This window comes from Pteropus vampyrus, unplaced genomic scaffold (assembly GCF_000151845.1).
Source record: "Pteropus vampyrus isolate Shadow unplaced genomic scaffold, Pvam_2.0 Scaffold140, whole genome shotgun sequence".
In the NCBI taxonomy this organism is placed as follows: Eukaryota; Metazoa; Chordata; class Mammalia; order Chiroptera; family Pteropodidae; genus Pteropus; species Pteropus vampyrus.
The window spans coordinates 4,679,406-4,695,771 of record NW_011888921.1 but is presented as its reverse complement, the minus strand read 5'-3'; the positions used below and the strand labels follow the sequence as shown (position 1 = coordinate 4,695,771).

Here is a 16,366-nt window from a genome sequence, read left to right as displayed (position 1 = left end):
TCTAAGTCTTGACAGGAGGCACTTAGGAGCAGAAAAAGCTATTGACAGCTTCCCTCCCTGCTCTGGCTTCATATAACTTATAGCTCTGGCCTAGAAACCCTCTAGGGAGCTTTGTGCAGGGTGAGAAAGGAAAGCAGTTGTGAAATTGGCAGGTGAGGCACAATCAGGGCCACTCTCACAATCTGATGCTGTGTGCCTGACACCCAGCTCATGGCTCCCCAGTTGCTGAGGCTGCTGCTCATGGGGAGATAGAGATGGGCACCAGAAGGAAGCATCAAGGAGTGATGATCTAGGCCCAGCTGAGTTAGGTTGTGGGGAGAGGGCTGCAGGGCCTGGGTCCTTCCCCAATAATGCTCTTATTCACATGTTCTTCTTTAACCCTAAAATTTCTGGGCCAGTACATGGAGTTTTAAGTTGCAGCTACTTCGAGAGCCTTTTGGCCTAAGGCAGGGACAGTGTAAGGCTGTGACTCAGCCTCTTCCCCACCTCCCAGCAAGTCCTTTCTGTGCTGCTGGATGTTTCCCTCCAGGCACCTGGGCATGAGAGGGCAGGTGTGGGGCTGCCTGGGAATATAGTTCCTTCCCCGGCCTGTCTTTTTTCTTTCCACCCAGTGGGTCCTTTGTGAGAGAAAGGAGGCCAGAGTACTTCTTTGCCGCCTCCAGACTTGGGCCTCAGTGAGGAACTGGCACCTGAGCAGACAGAACAGGAGCCTGAGGGACTGTGCATGATGTTTATTAGTGATGACAGTGAGGTGGGGCAGGGTCCTGTGGAGCATGCTCTGTAGATCACACACTAGAGCCGTAAGGCAAGGGTAGCTGGGTAGACAGGGCCTCTGGGGGCTGTCCACTGTGTCCTCTCTCTCCTCATCTAACCCTAACTTAAGCAGCAGCTATGAAATCAGGGAATAAAGTTTGGGGCCCATATCCCCCAGGAGGCCTGAGGGCCAAAAACAGAAATGAAAGGATGCAAGAGCAAAAGGATGAGCGGGGCAAGGAGGCCCCCAAAGTTGTTCCAGACATTCATGTCCTCCCTTCCCAAGCCCCCAATCCAAGTTGGCTCTTGTCTACCATTTGGCTTGACCATGCTTCTGGTCCCTGGTCCTGTCAGCTATTATGAAGCTTCCTGACAGGGTAAGGAGAGCCCTTCTCTTCCAGAGCTTCAGCTGGCCTGCTACTCCGGCCTTGTTTGTGGATGCCCCACCCAGCTGACGGATGGGAGTGCCACTCTGTTGGGCTTTGATTGTCATTTCTAGTGTGTGGCAGTGAGGTGAGTGGAGGCCCTCAGACCCCAAAGCACAACCCCTGAGTCCTTTGGCTATCAGGACTTGTGTTTCCTCAGGGACCTTGTTTCTTCCTCATGCCATGTCGCCCACACCCTATCCTCTTGCCACTTTGAGGGGGCATCCCTTCCCTGAGTCTGGTGGGAAAGCCCCTACTAAGGGGATCCTGGCCTGAGGGCACTGCCCAGTGGGGCAGCTTCTTGTGCAGGAGGAGAGGAAGGTGCCAGGGGTGCAGCACACGCAGCTAGTACCTGGAATGGGAGCCTAGGGGGTCACTGCCCAGGAGGTGAGGGGGCCCCCTGCTTCTCCTAGAACCTTGGGACCACAGGCAGACCTCGAGCTGAGGCTGGGCAGGGGGTTGTGGGGGCTGAGCCTAGTGCCAGCCTAATGCCAGTCTAACGCCAACCTGCCTAGAGTGGAAGTCCCAGCCAGCTGTGCCTGCGCCTGCCAGGGTAAGACAGGAGGCTGTCAGTAGCTATCCTTGGGCCAGGGCCGGTTGCGCTGCCAGTTCCGGTCATTATGGTTGTGCTCCGAGTCCTGGGCGAGGAGTCGGTCTTGGGGGTCATGCCCATTAGCACTAGGCAGCCCCGAGGTGTGTTGGCGGTGAGGCTGGTACAGGTCCTGGTAGGCATCTGCATAGTCCTCCTCCAGGTGGTGGGAGCTACGCTGCGAGGATCCTGTCCAGGCTTGGCGGGAGCTCTCGCTGGCCTCATCGGAGGGCATCAAGCTGTCCCGCTCGAGGGGCGAGTGCTCCTCGCCACGCTCTCCCAGCAGCTGCTGGTTCTGGGGGTAACACAACAGCTCTAAGTGAGGCAGTGCAGACCTCGCCTCAGCCTCCCTCCCACCTATACTAGGATGGGGGATTGTTCCCCATCAACTCTTAGTTCCTGGGTAGAGGAAACAATGTAAAGAAGGGAAGCGTATTGGAACACTGTTTCTCTTCAGGTACAGAAAACTGGAGCTTTTGACTCCTGCAAAATTCAGGCTCTGCCATCAAGACAGACCAGAGAAAGGTATGAGAGACTTTCTTTTGAGCCCTAAAAAAGTAACCTCTGATTACCCATTTCACTGATTTATTCCCCCTCATCAGGAAGTTCCTTCATCCATCTGCTCTAGCTCTGTACAGCAGATCTGAGTTCTCTGAAACTTTGGCCTTCACATGAGGCCAAGGATGATCCTTTGTGCGGGGACGGGGCATTATTTTGGCTGGCTTAGCCTGAGCATCAGTACCCACTGGAAATGGTTACCTGAAGTCCAGGGATGGCACTTGGAGGGCCCAGAAGTCCAGGGCCAGGGGCTGGGTGGTGTGTAGCCCGCCAGTAAACCTCTAGGTATTCAGCCAGGTGCTCACAGGCATCCTCTAGCTGGTTCTCATCCAGAATCACATCAAATGACTCCTGGGGAGGGAAGAGGAAGGGAGAATGTTTTCTTCCTCTTAGCAGCAGCCTCCCACCCATCTCCGTCACTCCCCCAGTCCTGGAAAAGCAAGAGTAGGCATAGGAGTAGCTGCCCCAGGCACTCACTGGTGGGCACTGAACCAGCTTATCATATGCCATCATCTGTACAGTCAGGTGTTTCATCTGTGACTTCCCACGGGAGCGGATGAGACGCTGGAGTACCTGAGAGGAAAGAGGGCAGAACAAGGCCTGAAGTCTCTGGGAGTCCCGAGCAGAGCTGGGCCTAGAAAGAACTGGGCATGTCTCCCACTTGTGATCTACCATCAGGAAAGGGAATTCAGGAGCCTTGGGACAAGGACCAAGCCGAGAGGAGCACATTCTAGCACTGCAGCTCCGGGGGCCTCCTCCATCTCAGCTGCTGACTAACCTTTGGTGAAGATACTTTGACGAAGACAATGATGGGGGCCAGTGAGGTCTTGGCCAGCTGTGCTGGGTGGTTGATGGTGTCAGCATCCAACACGACCAGCTGCAGGGACTTGGCCAGCTCGAATATGCGCTCGATCTCACTCTGTACTTCAGCTATGGAGGGAGTGAGTGAGCCACAGTGCTCACCAGTGGCTCCGCCCACTTCTTCCTCCAACAGGGCTCGGGGAAGGGGGGCTCCCCAATGGTGAAAGAGAAGGAATTGGTAGGAGAGTGTGTTCATCAAGGCCTGAGCAGGCAGAGGAACAGGGAATTGAGGACACTGCGGTGAGTTCTTGCAAATCCTGGGGCAGGTAGAGAAAGGGGGAAGAGAAAGGTAGGAGGAAGGTTCTCGGTAAGGCCCGAGTGGGCAGAGAAGCAGGAGCTGGGGACTCCTCACCAATGCTGGAGCGGGCAGAGGAACGCTCGATGATGGTCCTCTTGCCAGGATTGTTGAGTACAGATCGCTTTGCTAGTGAGAGGTCAGCTGTGACTCGGGTGATGGAGATCCTGGGGCGGGGATGGAGAATTACAGCTCACTTCTAAATTTCAAGTACTAGGCCCCTGCTTACTCCTAACTTTCCCTTTACAGAAGATCTTGCTACAGACATCTAGACGGAGGCAATGATCTTCTCCCTAGTTCTCATGCCACTCCAGGTCAGGGCAGCTTACCTGCCATCAAACCTATGTTTGAGGAAGTCAAAGAGAGCCTTCTGCATCATGTCTGTGACCTGGGTGGGAGAGGTGGGGGGAAAGACATGGATCTGACTGAGGGCCCCCTTGGAGAGGGGCAGCATCCCCAGTCATGGCCATGGAGCCCACCCCCTCCACACACAGACCTTGATGGTGAGGTAGGGAACACAACCTCCCACGGTTCTTGGGGTCTTCCCATGCAGGCTTGGCAAAAGTGACTCTTTGGGTCAGGGACTTCCTCTTACCTCATAACCTTTCAGAGAGGGTCCCACCAACACCACAGGCCGCATAGAGGGCACCACATCATATGGGGGTACATGTTCTGCCTGCAGAATTGACCTTAGGTCAGGTAAAGCCATGGCTCTGTGGCCTGCCCTATGCCTGACTGGGGCAGATGGAGAAGTTCTGGGATCCCTTCCCTCTCTGTTCTGCTGCCCAGAAGCCTAACCCAGCAGTCATGAGCCAAGAGCCCCCCAGCCCAGGTCCCTTCCTTGACTCACCTGCTTTTGCTTCTGCTTGGCTTTTTGGAAAAGGAAATAAAAGATTAACGTTGTGAAGGGGGAAAAGGCCCTGGGGGGCATGTATTCCCTTCCCCAGGGGAGACACTGGGCTTCTCCCAGCTCTTCTAGCCCCGCACCAACCCCTTCCCACATAGTTCACCTGGGGAGAATCTCTTTGCCCCTGTGTCTTAGTGACCCACCTACCCAAGACAAGTGGGTTGGGGGAAGGCTACCTAGGGATGGAGGAGGGGAGCGCCGGTTGCCAATGTCACTCAGGCTGGAGGGGTTTCCGGATCTCCTGAGAACAGAAAGGGCAATCAGTAAGCATCTTTGTGTTTGTGTGTTCTACATGTCATTTAACAGTTGTAAATACTTCCTTATATTTTAGGTAGTGAAGAAGGTATGTTTGTGACACATGCATTGGTGTATGTGTGTATATTTGTGTAGTGTAAATGTATATAGCTGGGTATGAATGTGCACATTTGGGGGGAGTGAGATACGCGTGCATGTACAGTGAAATGGACTTTGGGTAGAGTGCACACGTGGGCAGGGGGGCAGGGTGGAGGTGGGAGGGGGGGTTATTGAGTCACAGCCCTGCTCTCACCTGGCCTTCTGCTCCTGCTTGAGCCGGATGCTCTCCAGGCGCTGGGGGCTGGGGATGAAGGCGATGTCCCCGCCCTCTTTCACTAGCCTCCCGATCCACCAGTCATTGCTGTACTTCTGGGGGCAGGGTGGAGTGGGAAGGAGCAGTGAGAGGAGGCCGCCCTGGCTTCAACCCCAGCTCTCCAATGTGAAGGAGCCAGGGTGGTATTCACAGAGTTGGTCTGACGAAGGCAACACACAAGTGGAGGGGGCAGAAGGCGCCAGAGGGAAGGGTAGCCAGATTTGAGACTCCCAAGATTTCAGTATGAAGAATCACAGCTGTCACAGGGGACCTAAGGGGCAGCTAATCTAACTGCTCACTTTACACATATGGTGACAGGCCCAAGCCAGGCCTCAGAAGGAGACCCTAGGGATTTGGTCTTGGATATGAGGGATGTAAGGGTGTGTTAAGGATAAGAGATGAAGAGTTTGGGGACTTATTTATAGACTGAGGACTAAAGTAAGAGGCAGGGGACCGGGCAAAAACAGGGAAATTAAGTGGCTTTTAATTGGTGGGGGCAGGGGGTGGTCACCTCTTTAATGTGCAGAAAATCTTTGGCCTCAAAGTTGACTCCAGAGCCCTGGACTGGGCACTCCTCATCCAGTACGCCACAGTAGCTGACATTGGTCCTCACAGCAAATGCCACAGGTTTGTGCTGGAGAATTTGGCCATCAGTGCCAGTGAGAGGAGCCTCAGAGCGCCCCTTCCAGTTTCAGTGTCCCATCGTCCACCCATCACACACACAGAATCTTTCACATTCACGTACATCCTGCCCATTGACCCCTCGGGACTCAGGACAGAGAACAAGTTTCCACCCAGCCTGGCCTGTTTTGCCCCTCGCCTACAGCAAGAGGATACCTTGGCCCTCTCAAGCTGCTGCTGAGCCTGGCTCTCCACTTCACGTCGGGCACTCTCCCGGTCTTCTTCCAGGGAGACGTCTGAGTCCAGAGATGGGCGGCTGGTATAGGAGTCGGCTGAACCCTGGCATGGGGGAGAGGCTGTGACCCCTGGGCTCAGGTGGGAGGGGCATAGAGAGGCACCCTCTGAACCCTATAGCAGCGCATCCATGAACCCCAGCCTCTTCATGTCCACAGGGGTGGCTGGGCCCCAGTGGTCCCTCCAATTTCCCTGAGAAGGGCCCCAGTGACTCTGGGACTGTAGGAAAGCCACCCAATCCATGTGCTAAGAGATCTGGGCCCCTCCCCCCCAAGCCTATTAATACCGCAGCTTTGAATAGAGCTTTCACTTCCCTCCTTCCTCCCTATTCTCCCCTCTACCACATCCTCTGAGGCAGAGGGAAGGGAGATGTACTAAAGATGATATATTGAAGATGATTCTGAATCCAGGCGACTCAGCTCAGCCTTCTTGTTCACATCAGCCTGCAAAGTAGCCTAGACATTATCCCTTCAAAATGCCTGGCAGGAGTATAGCCAGCTAGGAACAGTCAAAAGATGCTGGCTGGTATGGCACTGGTCCTGAGTGTCAAGATACAGACATCCACCCCATAAATCTCATCTCCCCCAGTCCCTACTCTTCCAGGTTGAAGAGGACACAGAGATGCCGACTCTTGGAAGTTACTTCCTTTCTACTCTCCCCACCCCCACTTTCTTTCCTCTCACACCTGCTGGGGCAACTGGCCAGGTGTGGGCGGCAAACAAGACACAGACTGAGAAGGCAACACAAAGCTATCTCCCTGGGTCTGTAAGGCTGGGCCATGCCCACCACCTGGCCTACATCTCCCTCTCCCTCCCCCAAGGGGAGATCAGCCCTGGAGGAAGGCTATGTTGGTGCCAGGCAAACCAGCCAGAGGAGCAGTCTCCTGGAGATGCAGGGAGGGGGTCTTTGGTAACCTTAGCCAGGACAGTGTCTGAGTCCTGGAAGGTCTTTGGGCAATGAGGGTGCATTTAGAGGGCTGCAGAGCTCACATTCAGGGTTGTGAGGAAGATGCACAAATGAGTAGGGGAAGCTGGACCTTAGGATAGGAAGATAGAAGTCAGGATGTCTGGGTTTCCCCCTCAAGTCTAGGGAAAAGGGAATCTTTTGTTTTCTGCCTGTTTTCCCTCTTTATGATCAGAAGCCTGAAGTGGTATTCCCATCCATTCTGAGGTACAGTTGGCAGAGATAAGGTAGGAGCCTAGATAAGGGCTCCACGTGGGGTGCGGGGGAGGGGAATAGAGAGAGAGAGATGGAGAGAGGGAGAGAGAGAGAGAGAGAGAGAGAGCACATGTGCGTGGAAGGGGTTTTATGATATTTTAGGCTGAGGAACATTACTTCAAGCCTTACAGTGCATGATCACCTACAGAAGGCAGCAGAGGCCAGACTCCTAGTGGAGAAGGCAAACACACACTTGCTGTCCGCCATGCCCTCTGCTTCAGCCCCACAATGGGCAACAGGGTTGGTCAGCTTGATATCAGCCCAGGCCCTAGAGCCTAAGCTAAAGTCAATGTCTGTGGTAGACCGAAGGCATGAAACAACACAGGGAAAAGTCTCTTATTTGATAAAGGAGTGGAGTCTACCTGCTATTCCTTTTCTCTCTTGAGAACAAAATAAGGCTGGCTTGACAGTTGGATAAAGAGTGGCTGAGTCCCAGAAAGAACCTTTGCACTGTCAGTAGCGTGTGGGACCTCTTTCCAGGGGTCTTAGATACAGGAAATACCTCTGTGGGAGGTGGCTGATTGAAAAGAATACGGGCCAACAGGCCAGGAGGCAGGTAGCAGAGCAGGATGACCACCATTTTGCTAAGTATCCATCAGATGCTTCCTGGATGCCCAGACCTATGCTGGGGGAGAAGTCTGGCCTTCACTCTCCGCTCCCCAGGCCTTCAGCCTAATTTTGTCATCTTAATGTCCCTACCTGGGGTATCTGGGTTTCCTGGACTCTCACCCTAGAATGGGAATGATAGGATCTCTCCCTAAATGTTTAATGAGTCGGGCTCATACTGGAACCCCTCCTCCATTATTCCTAAGTTCTCAGAGCTCACCCATCTCTCATGCTCTGGTATCATTTGGGAAGACCAGTGCTGCCCTGCCAAGCCTACTCTGGGGTCTTGCCTCTCCCACCGCATTATGCCAGAACAGCCAGAGGCTCAGTACTTTGGAGCTGCCAGGAGTTGGCACAGTGCCCTCATGGTGCCCCCCTTGCCTGGTGAGTGTGTGGGCAGACTGCAGCTCTACTCTTGCCTGGCACGGGGGAAGGAGAGGAGGGAGATGAGCCCGTGGATTTATTTAGAGCCTGATTTCCCTCCTACTGCTTCAGAGGGGGCCTCAGGGAGAGCAAGGAGCCAGGCAAGAGAAAGGGAAGTGGGGGAGGGTGATCCAGGGACCAGAGAGGGGTGCGCAGTGAGCGATGGGTTAGCAAGGTGCCCCAACACCATCCACGTGTCAATCTTTCCCTTGCGACGACAGCTCTTGCCTTTTCTCCAGGGATGGGAAGAACCTTCTAGGGCCCTCCAGCCCTGCAGGAAGATTTGTTTTCAAGCTCACCTTGACACCCTGGGCCATACCAGCTGTCCCTTCAACTGTCAGAAAGAGGTGTCCACCAGAGCCTTGAAAATCATCTGCCATGTAATTAGCCCCGAAGGCCCAATGGGGAATTTGGCCCAGCAGGAGCCCAGTCCCAGAAAAGGACTGACAGCTGCTTATTCTGAACCCTAGAACTCATCTATCCTGGGCTTGGCAGCAAGATGTGGGAGAAGACGCAAACACTCCACTTTCAAGTGCTCTACCCTCCACACCTGTCAGGGACCCCTTCCAAGCCATCTGTCTAGTGGTCCTTTCCTAAGGAGGCCTTCTTGCAGGATGTTTGAGAGAAGACACTGAGAAGCTGCTCCCCATCTTTGCCCCATCTTTCCAGGCACTCTCCCTGCTCTCTGAGCTCCGGGAATCACTGCCTAATGAGCTGATTTGTCTCAGTGGGTCAGGAGATAAAAGCAAAGAGGAGAATTAAATATTTATTGGTTGCCTGGTTCTCTGAGCAAAGAGCTTCCTCTCCATCCCCAGGCCCTCAGCTCCTCTGTCTTCACCTCCAGGTCCTCCATGCTGAGCAGGAGCTCCGGATGCCTGCTGCTCTGAGGCCGCCTCAGCAGGAGGCGTGGAATGGATGGGACTCAGTCAGCTGGCTCACCCATGTGCTGGGTGCCCAGTTTCCAGCCTGGGAGAGAAGCTGGGCTAGAGGCAGGATGAGGAAATAAGGCAAGCTTAGGATGGACGGGGAAGGGAATAATGGAGGTCTTCAAGTTTTGTGATCTTTCTGCCTGAAGAGGCTGGTACCCAATTCTCTGGTGTTCTCCCAGGCTCCCTAAATTTGTCCTTTACTGGAGTCACAGGAGGTCTGGCTTGTCCCCCTCCCCAAGAAACTCATCTACTGTAGGGGTTGTATTCAGACCCCATAATCCACCTGTGGAAACTCCAGACATGTTGTGTGCCCTTTCTAAAGAAAGCCCCCGTACCCTTTTCCTCCAGCCCTTCTTCCCTCTACCCCTCTGCCCTGGGCTCTGGAGCCACCTGCTCAGGCCTCCCCCCAACACTTCCTCCTAATACACACACCCAATGCCTCTTAGTCTACGACTGGGGTACAGGGTAGCCCTTGGCACGAAAATCCATCTCCTCACTTCCCTGGAGCTCCCCCGTCATAGGCCCTGCCCCACCACTGAGGCGTTTTTTCGAAGTCCTGAATTGGGTGAAGCAGAGGAGGTATCATCCCACTTCCCCACCCCCACCCCCACCCTCACCGTGGGCACTCACCGCCTCCGAGTCCTCAAACCCGGGCACGTAGGAGTCGTCATACATGGGGGAGTCCGAGTTGGGGGAAGCGAGCAGCGCCGGGGGCGGGAGCGGCCCCGAGGCAGGGGCGGCCCGGAGGCAGGGGCGAGGACGGCGGGCCGCGCCCGAGAGATGCCACAGAGCCCCGCAGCCCTGCGGGTGGCGGCGCACAGCGAAGGAGCGCGAAGGAGGGACCGAGCCGCGAAGACCAGCTGCTCTGAGCTCAAATCACCGCTCCCCCCGTCCCACCCCCCCAAAGCCTGCCAGTCCCACCCCGAGCGCGGCTGAGGAATCTGGCGCCGGCTCCTACAACAATAGTGCCCGCCCACCTGACCCCCCCTCTCTGGGAGAGGGCGGGGCGGCGGCCACCCCAGGAGCCCGAGACCCGGCTGGGAGAGGGTAGCGGACGGGAGCTGGGTAGAAGGTGGGTGCCCCACCACCTACAGGCCAGAGGGGCGGCGGGGAAGAAGGGGAGGAGAGACTGCGGACGGGCGGATCTAGGCTGGGAGGAGGCGGGGCGAGAAGAGATGCGGGGACAGAGACGCTCGGCAACCCAGGAAATACTCCGCCGGGAAACAAAGGGCTGGAGCGGGGGAGGGGAGGGGCCGCGGAGAGCCCGAGGGAGACCAGACCAGAACCGAGAAAGGAGCGGGCGCAGGTTACGGGGAGGTAGGAGAGAGAGAGAGAGAAAGGAGGGATACGGGCAGAAGGAGGTTGGGGGGAGACAGGAAAATGGAGAGACTGGGGGAGACAGAAGAGGCGGGATGGGGGCGGGCGGCAGAAGGGGGAAGGGCCCCAGGTGAGCGGGCGGCGTGTCTGAGCCCTGGTGATCCCAGAGACTCCAAAAGCGAACCCCTCAATGGTACTAGGGAGGAATGGATTTGGCGACCTCAGGCCAATGCCATGAAAGTAGCCCCCGCTCCACCTGGTGCTCGACCCTCTCAGTGCTGGAAGCCTGCAGTAAAGAGCCGCGTCGCCTAACCGGTGCAAAAGGGGAGGTTTTGGTTCCCGCCGCCTGTTGCGCAGGCAGATTTCATCCTAGTCTGGCCAGGGTCGGGGTTCCCTTCCTCACTTCCTTGCCAAGAACTGTGCCAGGCATTGGCAAGGCATCCATGAGAACTGGGCTGTTTTAGGTGAGTCTAAAAGAGCAGGAAAGGAACCAGAGGGTGGAGGTAGGGGGATTGTTGTGGCTGGGTCAGAAGGTAGGATCCTGACCCCAATGCGGTAGGAAAGGGGAAGGGCAAGTCTCCCCAGAGACACTAGTTTAAGGTCAGATTTCCTCAGCAAAAAGATGGGGGCGGGGTGCCCGGGATCCTGGTTGGAGGCACCTGTACCACTCACTCTGCACCAGTCCTCCTTCAGAAGAGCACTGAAATCTGACGTTAGAGACAGAGCAGCAGCCCTTATTTTGAGCGAATTTCCCAGAATGTCCACCCACTGGAGCTCCCTCCTTTTTCCATCTCCTTAGCGAAAGTTTTCCTTTGAATTTTGATTGCCTGCCTGCCCCCTACCCAACTCCCACCTAGAGGGGGATGTGAGATGGACAGAGGAAGGCTTCTGAGTTCAGTCCTTCTCCATTCCCAGTTTCTAACCCCCAGGAGGGTGAATCAGGAATCTGCTTGTCCTTTTACCTTCCTGGGCTACAGGAGAACTAAAAATCCAAAACTGACAGGGTTTAATGAGCTCTATTAGAGAAAGCACTATTCATGGGAGAGAAGGACCAGAGATCTATTGGAGAAAGCACTGTTCGCGGGAGAGAAAGACCACCCAAACCAACTGGCTTCTCATTTATATCACTTGTTCATGTTCTCTTAGCAAGAAAAAGAAAGAGAAGGGGCCTAATCTTAAAACCGTCTTTAGTCTGCCTTTAGTCTGTTTAGCCCTGTAAGCGGTGCAGTTCAGCCCTGACAAGCCTCTTCCTCCTGCTGGATTTGGCAATTTTGTCAGAGCCTCTATTGGCTAAGGGGACCAATCACTACTGGGAAAGGCGGTTTGCTTTCACAGTTCCCTCTCATTTGGGGGTGGGTTATATATTGAAAGTTCCCAGACACATTGTCTTCTCACTTTTGTGCCTTCTCCCAGCTCCTCAGTATTCCTACCCTCTTTTACTCTCTGCCTCTTCAATTCCTTCTCTTCTTCCAGAGGGACAGAAAGGAGGAATGAGGTGTGAAAGGATACAACTCTCAAGGTGCTCTCTCCAGGGAGATAACTCTAATGGAGAGGATAGCTGCTGAGGCATCTGCTTTTGTTTCCATCCCTAATTCTACTCTCCTGGCCTCTCCTTTTGGGACTCCCCACCACCAGCAGGTCCTGGGGTCTGTAGGTGACGGTGGACCTGCCATCAGCCTCATTTCTTCCTCACACACCTTGTTGTCTTCATCTCCATCTGGAACAGTGTCTGAGTCTGCTCCTGAAGCATGAGTTGCCATGCCAACCACCCCCAGGAGATAGGTTCAGGTTCCTCATACCTGGGTCCATCCCCTGGGTCTTGCAGAGCCCCAGAGCCTCTTTCTCTTTCCCTTATCTGAGTTGCTACTCAATGCCCCCTTCCACTTCTCACCTCACCCACACCTGCCTACTCCAGTTCTCAGGACAACCTAGTGACTTCCTGTCCTGTAAACAAGACATATACTTGTCAGTGTCCATGTGTCCCCTAATCCCTTTTCTTTTCCATGACTGAACATAAGGTGAGAGAGCTGAGGGGAGGTGGGCGGGAGAGGATTCCAGGAGAGGATTCCTTCTGCCCTTCACTAAATAGGAAAGAGCCGTTAGACTGGAAGCTATTAGATACTCTAGGCAAGGAAGCAGAACATAGGAGGAAAGCCCAAATAACCAGGTTTGGGAGTTGGAGTTCTTGGGAACCTCTAGAGTACATTCTGGCTTATCCTGTAAGTGCACTAGGAACCTGAGCAGATCCTAGTCCCTGAGCACTGAATGGGGGAAAACTGAGGCAGGAGCTAGGACCTCTGAGAAGTCTTCATCCACAGCAAGTCTTTAAGATCTGGACCAAGCCAAGATCTGGACCCTAGCATTCTAGCTGCTCGGCTGCCCCCAGGTAACCCAAAGTGGGGCACGGGGGAGTTTGGCAGAGCCCTCCTCTCTCAGTTCTCTTTTCTACCCCCTTTACTAGCTCCCCAGTCAGTCTTCCTCTCCCCTCCCAGGCCCAGTGCTTAGAAGCTGCCAGCTCTGGCTGCTGCCTTCTTTCTTACCCCCTCTTCCACCCTTAGCCTCAATGCCGTTCTGCCTTCCCTCCCCATCACTGCAGTCTGCCCCAAATGCGGGCCCTCTTCATAGCTTGTAATGGGTCTCTCCCACCCACTCGGAGGGACCCTGCGTTTACCTCATTCAGCAGGAAGGTTGCACTGGAGTCAGAAAAAGACATATACCGGGTTAGCGGACTCTCCCCTTCCCCCGGGCCAGGGGCACCGAGGCGGGAGCCGGACCCGGACGCAGCTCTGCACACAGGCTCCCGCCTGCACGCCGGGCCTCGCCCCACGCCCGCCAGGCTCCGCCGCCTGCTCCCTTCTCTCTCTTCAGGTTCCCTCCCCCTTACCCCCTCCCTCCTTCCTTCCCTCCCTCTCTCTCCCTTTCTCGCCTTCTCTGTCACTCTCGCCCTCTCCCGTCGCCTTTCAGTCCTGCTCTCTCCATTTCTGTCTCTTCCTTCTCTCTACGATCCCTGTTCTGTTTATCGGGGTGTCACCCACTGTCCTTCCATCCACATACCTCTTCTCCCTTCTCCGTTCTCCCACCCTCCGCTTCTCCCTCTACTCCCTCCCTAGAAAAAGGACTCTGGAGCACCCACCGCCACAGGCAGAAGTAGCTTAAGGGCCGGCAGGACTCTGGAGCTTGGAGCGGAAGGTTCTGATCCCCTGGACCAAGCTCCGTGCGCCCGCGCCCAGCCTGTAGCGCCGGAGGAATGAAAGCGCCGCGGTCCCAGAGGGCGGCTCCGATCGACCTCAGCAGAGGAACGGATCGGAAAAGAAGAACGCTCGTGTACCACTCGCTAGCCCCAGCGTCAAGGCGCCCCCTCTGGGTTTCGGGGAAGCCACGTCCATCCCTCTGTCCCAGGCCCAGACCCTGTGGCTCGGGCGGGATGCGCCTGAGGAGGCTCTACTGTCACTCCTCTCTGGGTGCTGGCGCCGCGGGACTGCCCGCAGAGGCAAAGGGCGAGGCGACGCGGCTCCTCCCCCAAAGGATGCAGCGCCCCCTGGACTTACTCGGAGGGCGGCCGCACATGCCCTCCAGGTGGCGGCACCCGCCCCAGGGGCCCATCAGCTAGCTGGCCGGCAGAGTTCTGGCCCTGCCAGCAGGAGGCGCTGCCCTGGCCGGAGCAGAGGGGGCGCAGCCGCGAGCCAGACCCCCACCCAAGCCTAGGACAAAACCCTCTCACTCCCCTCTTTCCAGGAACTGCGATACCATCGACAGACCCTTAGTACGAAGACTCCAGACTGCACTCCATTCCCACCTCCATGGGGCTCCTTTTAGATACTTGGCCCCTCTGGAACTCTAGACCGCTCCTACCTCCATCCTGGTCTCCAGGGACAGCCACGCTTAGTCCCGCAGCGACTCGGCAGGGCCTGGGGCAGCAGGGAGTAGAGTCGCGGGATCGCTCCCCTGGTCAGTACCCCTCCCGCCCCCTTCGGCGGGCACGTCAAACAGGACAAGCCCAAGTTCTGGCGGGGGAAGGGGGAGGCAGGGGTGTAACCCCAGCCAGCTCTCTCCCTGCACCCTCTGAACGGATCAGCCTCTCATTGGTCCCTCCATACCCCGACACTCCCAGGTTGGACTCTTCTCCATACCAAAGACGGCGGCTGGGGTACGGGGAGGGTGCAGCAGATCCCCTTTTGGAGACGACACACACCGAAGCTGAATGACCCGGGTCCCCACCGGCTAGAACTCTTTCCTTTTAGGTCGACGGCGCCCACCGCCCCCGTAACCTCCCCCCTCAACCTTCCCATCCCCTGGAGATCTTGGAAGACTTCTCTCCCCATCTGTTTAGCTGACCTTCCACTCGCCCTCATTCCAAAGGGAGCTGAATTGGGGGAGAATAAATTCTCTCCACCCCCAGCTCCTCCTCAGGCGGGGCTTACTTAACCTGGAAAGCACTTTGGGAGGGCACCTCTTCCTCTCCGTTTGTGGTCTAGTCCAGTTGGTCCAAGGATTCTCCTACTACCTGCCTACCCCCAAGTTACTCAGCTTCAACTATTCAGAGGAGATAAAGAGGTTGTGTGCGTTTTAAAAATGTGTATAGTTTTTATTTATTTATTGTTTTTGTTTTGGCTGTAATAGAGGGAGCAGAAGTGCCTTTCATTTGGCAATAAGACCTGGGTGAGCCGCTCCCCGCAAACCTCCCCTCAACCCACCCGCTGACCACAGCTAATGGAATAGCTCTTCTGAGCCTTGGGGCAGCTTTAGTTTCCATAGGAGGGGAGGGGGGAGATGCTCGCGGAGGCAAGCAATTGTCCCTGGTTTTCCCCTCCCTCTCTCCTTGCCTCCCTCCACTCTCCCAGAACCTACAGCCTAGAACACCGTTTCTCTCCACTCCTTACTTTAAAATAGAAATATCAATGACTTCTCCCTGAGCCTATCAGAGGGAATCTGAGGTGCACAGGGGCAGCTCTGCAACCTTTACTTTTTCTCATTTCCACTCCAGCTGCTGGACCACACAACCCTCTCCCTTCTGCCAGGAAGAGAAGGTAGGAACCTCAGAGCTAGAGCTGGGAGCCCAGCCCTCAGGCCTCCAGAACTATCCCCTCCTAGTCCTCTCAGTGTGAGATGATTGGCAGGAAGCCCTATCTGGGACCCACACCCTCTTCATCCTCACTCTCCCTCCCTTGGGTCCCTATCTCTGGCTCTGACCTCATGGTATTTGGCACCCTGCTAAGAGGAGCCTCTAGTTTGGACACATTCCTGGACGCCATGCGTTAGCTTGGCCCCTTCAGGTCCTCAGCGCCAGCATACTGCCCCCCAGAGCTTCCCAGCAGCCCTCATCCCTTCCCTCTGGCTTCAGCTCACTCTATTTTCTGAGCTCCCAGGCCCCCAGGTCGTCAGGACATCAGGATATTTGGCCTCTGCTAGTCCTTTTGGCTAGCCTTTGTGCAGACATAGCTCTGCACCAGGGGGTTGCCCTACTGATCTAGAGTTGGGTTTCAGTCCCTGTTTACCTCCTCAGTAAGGAATAATCTGTACAACTTTACTTAGTGGCATTAGCATTTGAAAATCTGTGTACCCCAAGGACAGAGAACAAAATTCACCATGTCCATCCCTTTGTATTTGTTCCACTGAAATCAAATAAGATATCCCGGACTCTTTTGAGCAAGCTTGGAAATTGCTTCCACAGTGAATACCCATTGCCAATTCCAGATATTACTCTGGGAAAGTTCCTCCAACATCAAACCTCAATGTCTCCTGCTGCGATCTTTGTCTTCTTTTTCTGGGCTCCACCTCTGGGCCCATGGTGTTATTTGATGCTTCTAGGTACTTTCAGGCTCCATCCCCTGACGCAGCATTTGCTATAAATATACATGAAGAGTTTCTTGCTGACAGTGCCCAGCAAGATTGTACCTTCCTTCCCATGCCAGGTCTCTTTGGAGACACTAGGCTCTCAGCTATAGCTTCAAGAACAAACTCTT

The 16,366-nt window shown here is 55.3% G+C and overlaps 1 protein-coding gene and 1 long non-coding RNA gene across 4 annotated transcripts; one reads left to right on the top strand and one right to left on the bottom strand.

The window, feature by feature from the left end:
• Positions 1-715: 715 nt before the first annotated feature.
• CACNB3 (calcium voltage-gated channel auxiliary subunit beta 3) lies at positions 716-13,249 on the bottom strand. 2 transcript variants are annotated; one of them, XM_011368242.2, is made up of 13 exons: positions 9,717-9,895; positions 5,833-5,955; positions 5,507-5,629; positions 4,936-5,051; positions 4,565-4,629; positions 4,332-4,351; positions 4,077-4,157; positions 3,811-3,869; positions 3,539-3,648; positions 3,104-3,255; positions 2,803-2,898; positions 2,527-2,676; positions 716-2,062 (listed from the first exon to the last, which is right to left on the bottom strand). In XM_011368242.2, exons 1-13 carry the CDS (start codon positions 9,759-9,761, stop codon positions 1,748-1,750), a joined length of 1,455 nt encoding a protein of 484 aa, XP_011366544.1. In that variant the 5' UTR covers positions 9,762-9,895; the 3' UTR covers positions 716-1,747. The 2 variants fall into 2 exon arrangements, with proteins under 2 accessions (XP_011366544.1, XP_023391181.1); XM_023535413.1 differs by lacking the exon at positions 9,717-9,895 and adding an exon at positions 13,075-13,249 and having other exon boundaries at positions 717-2,062.
• LOC111744730 lies at positions 9,930-14,976 on the top strand. 2 transcript variants are annotated; one of them, XR_002782294.1, is made up of 3 exons: positions 9,930-12,789; positions 14,139-14,351; positions 14,515-14,976. It is a non-coding gene; the product is annotated as an uncharacterized LOC111744730 (long non-coding RNA). The 2 variants fall into 2 exon arrangements; XR_002782293.1 differs by having other exon boundaries at positions 14,139-14,976.
• Positions 14,977-16,366: the final 1,390 nt, after the last annotated feature.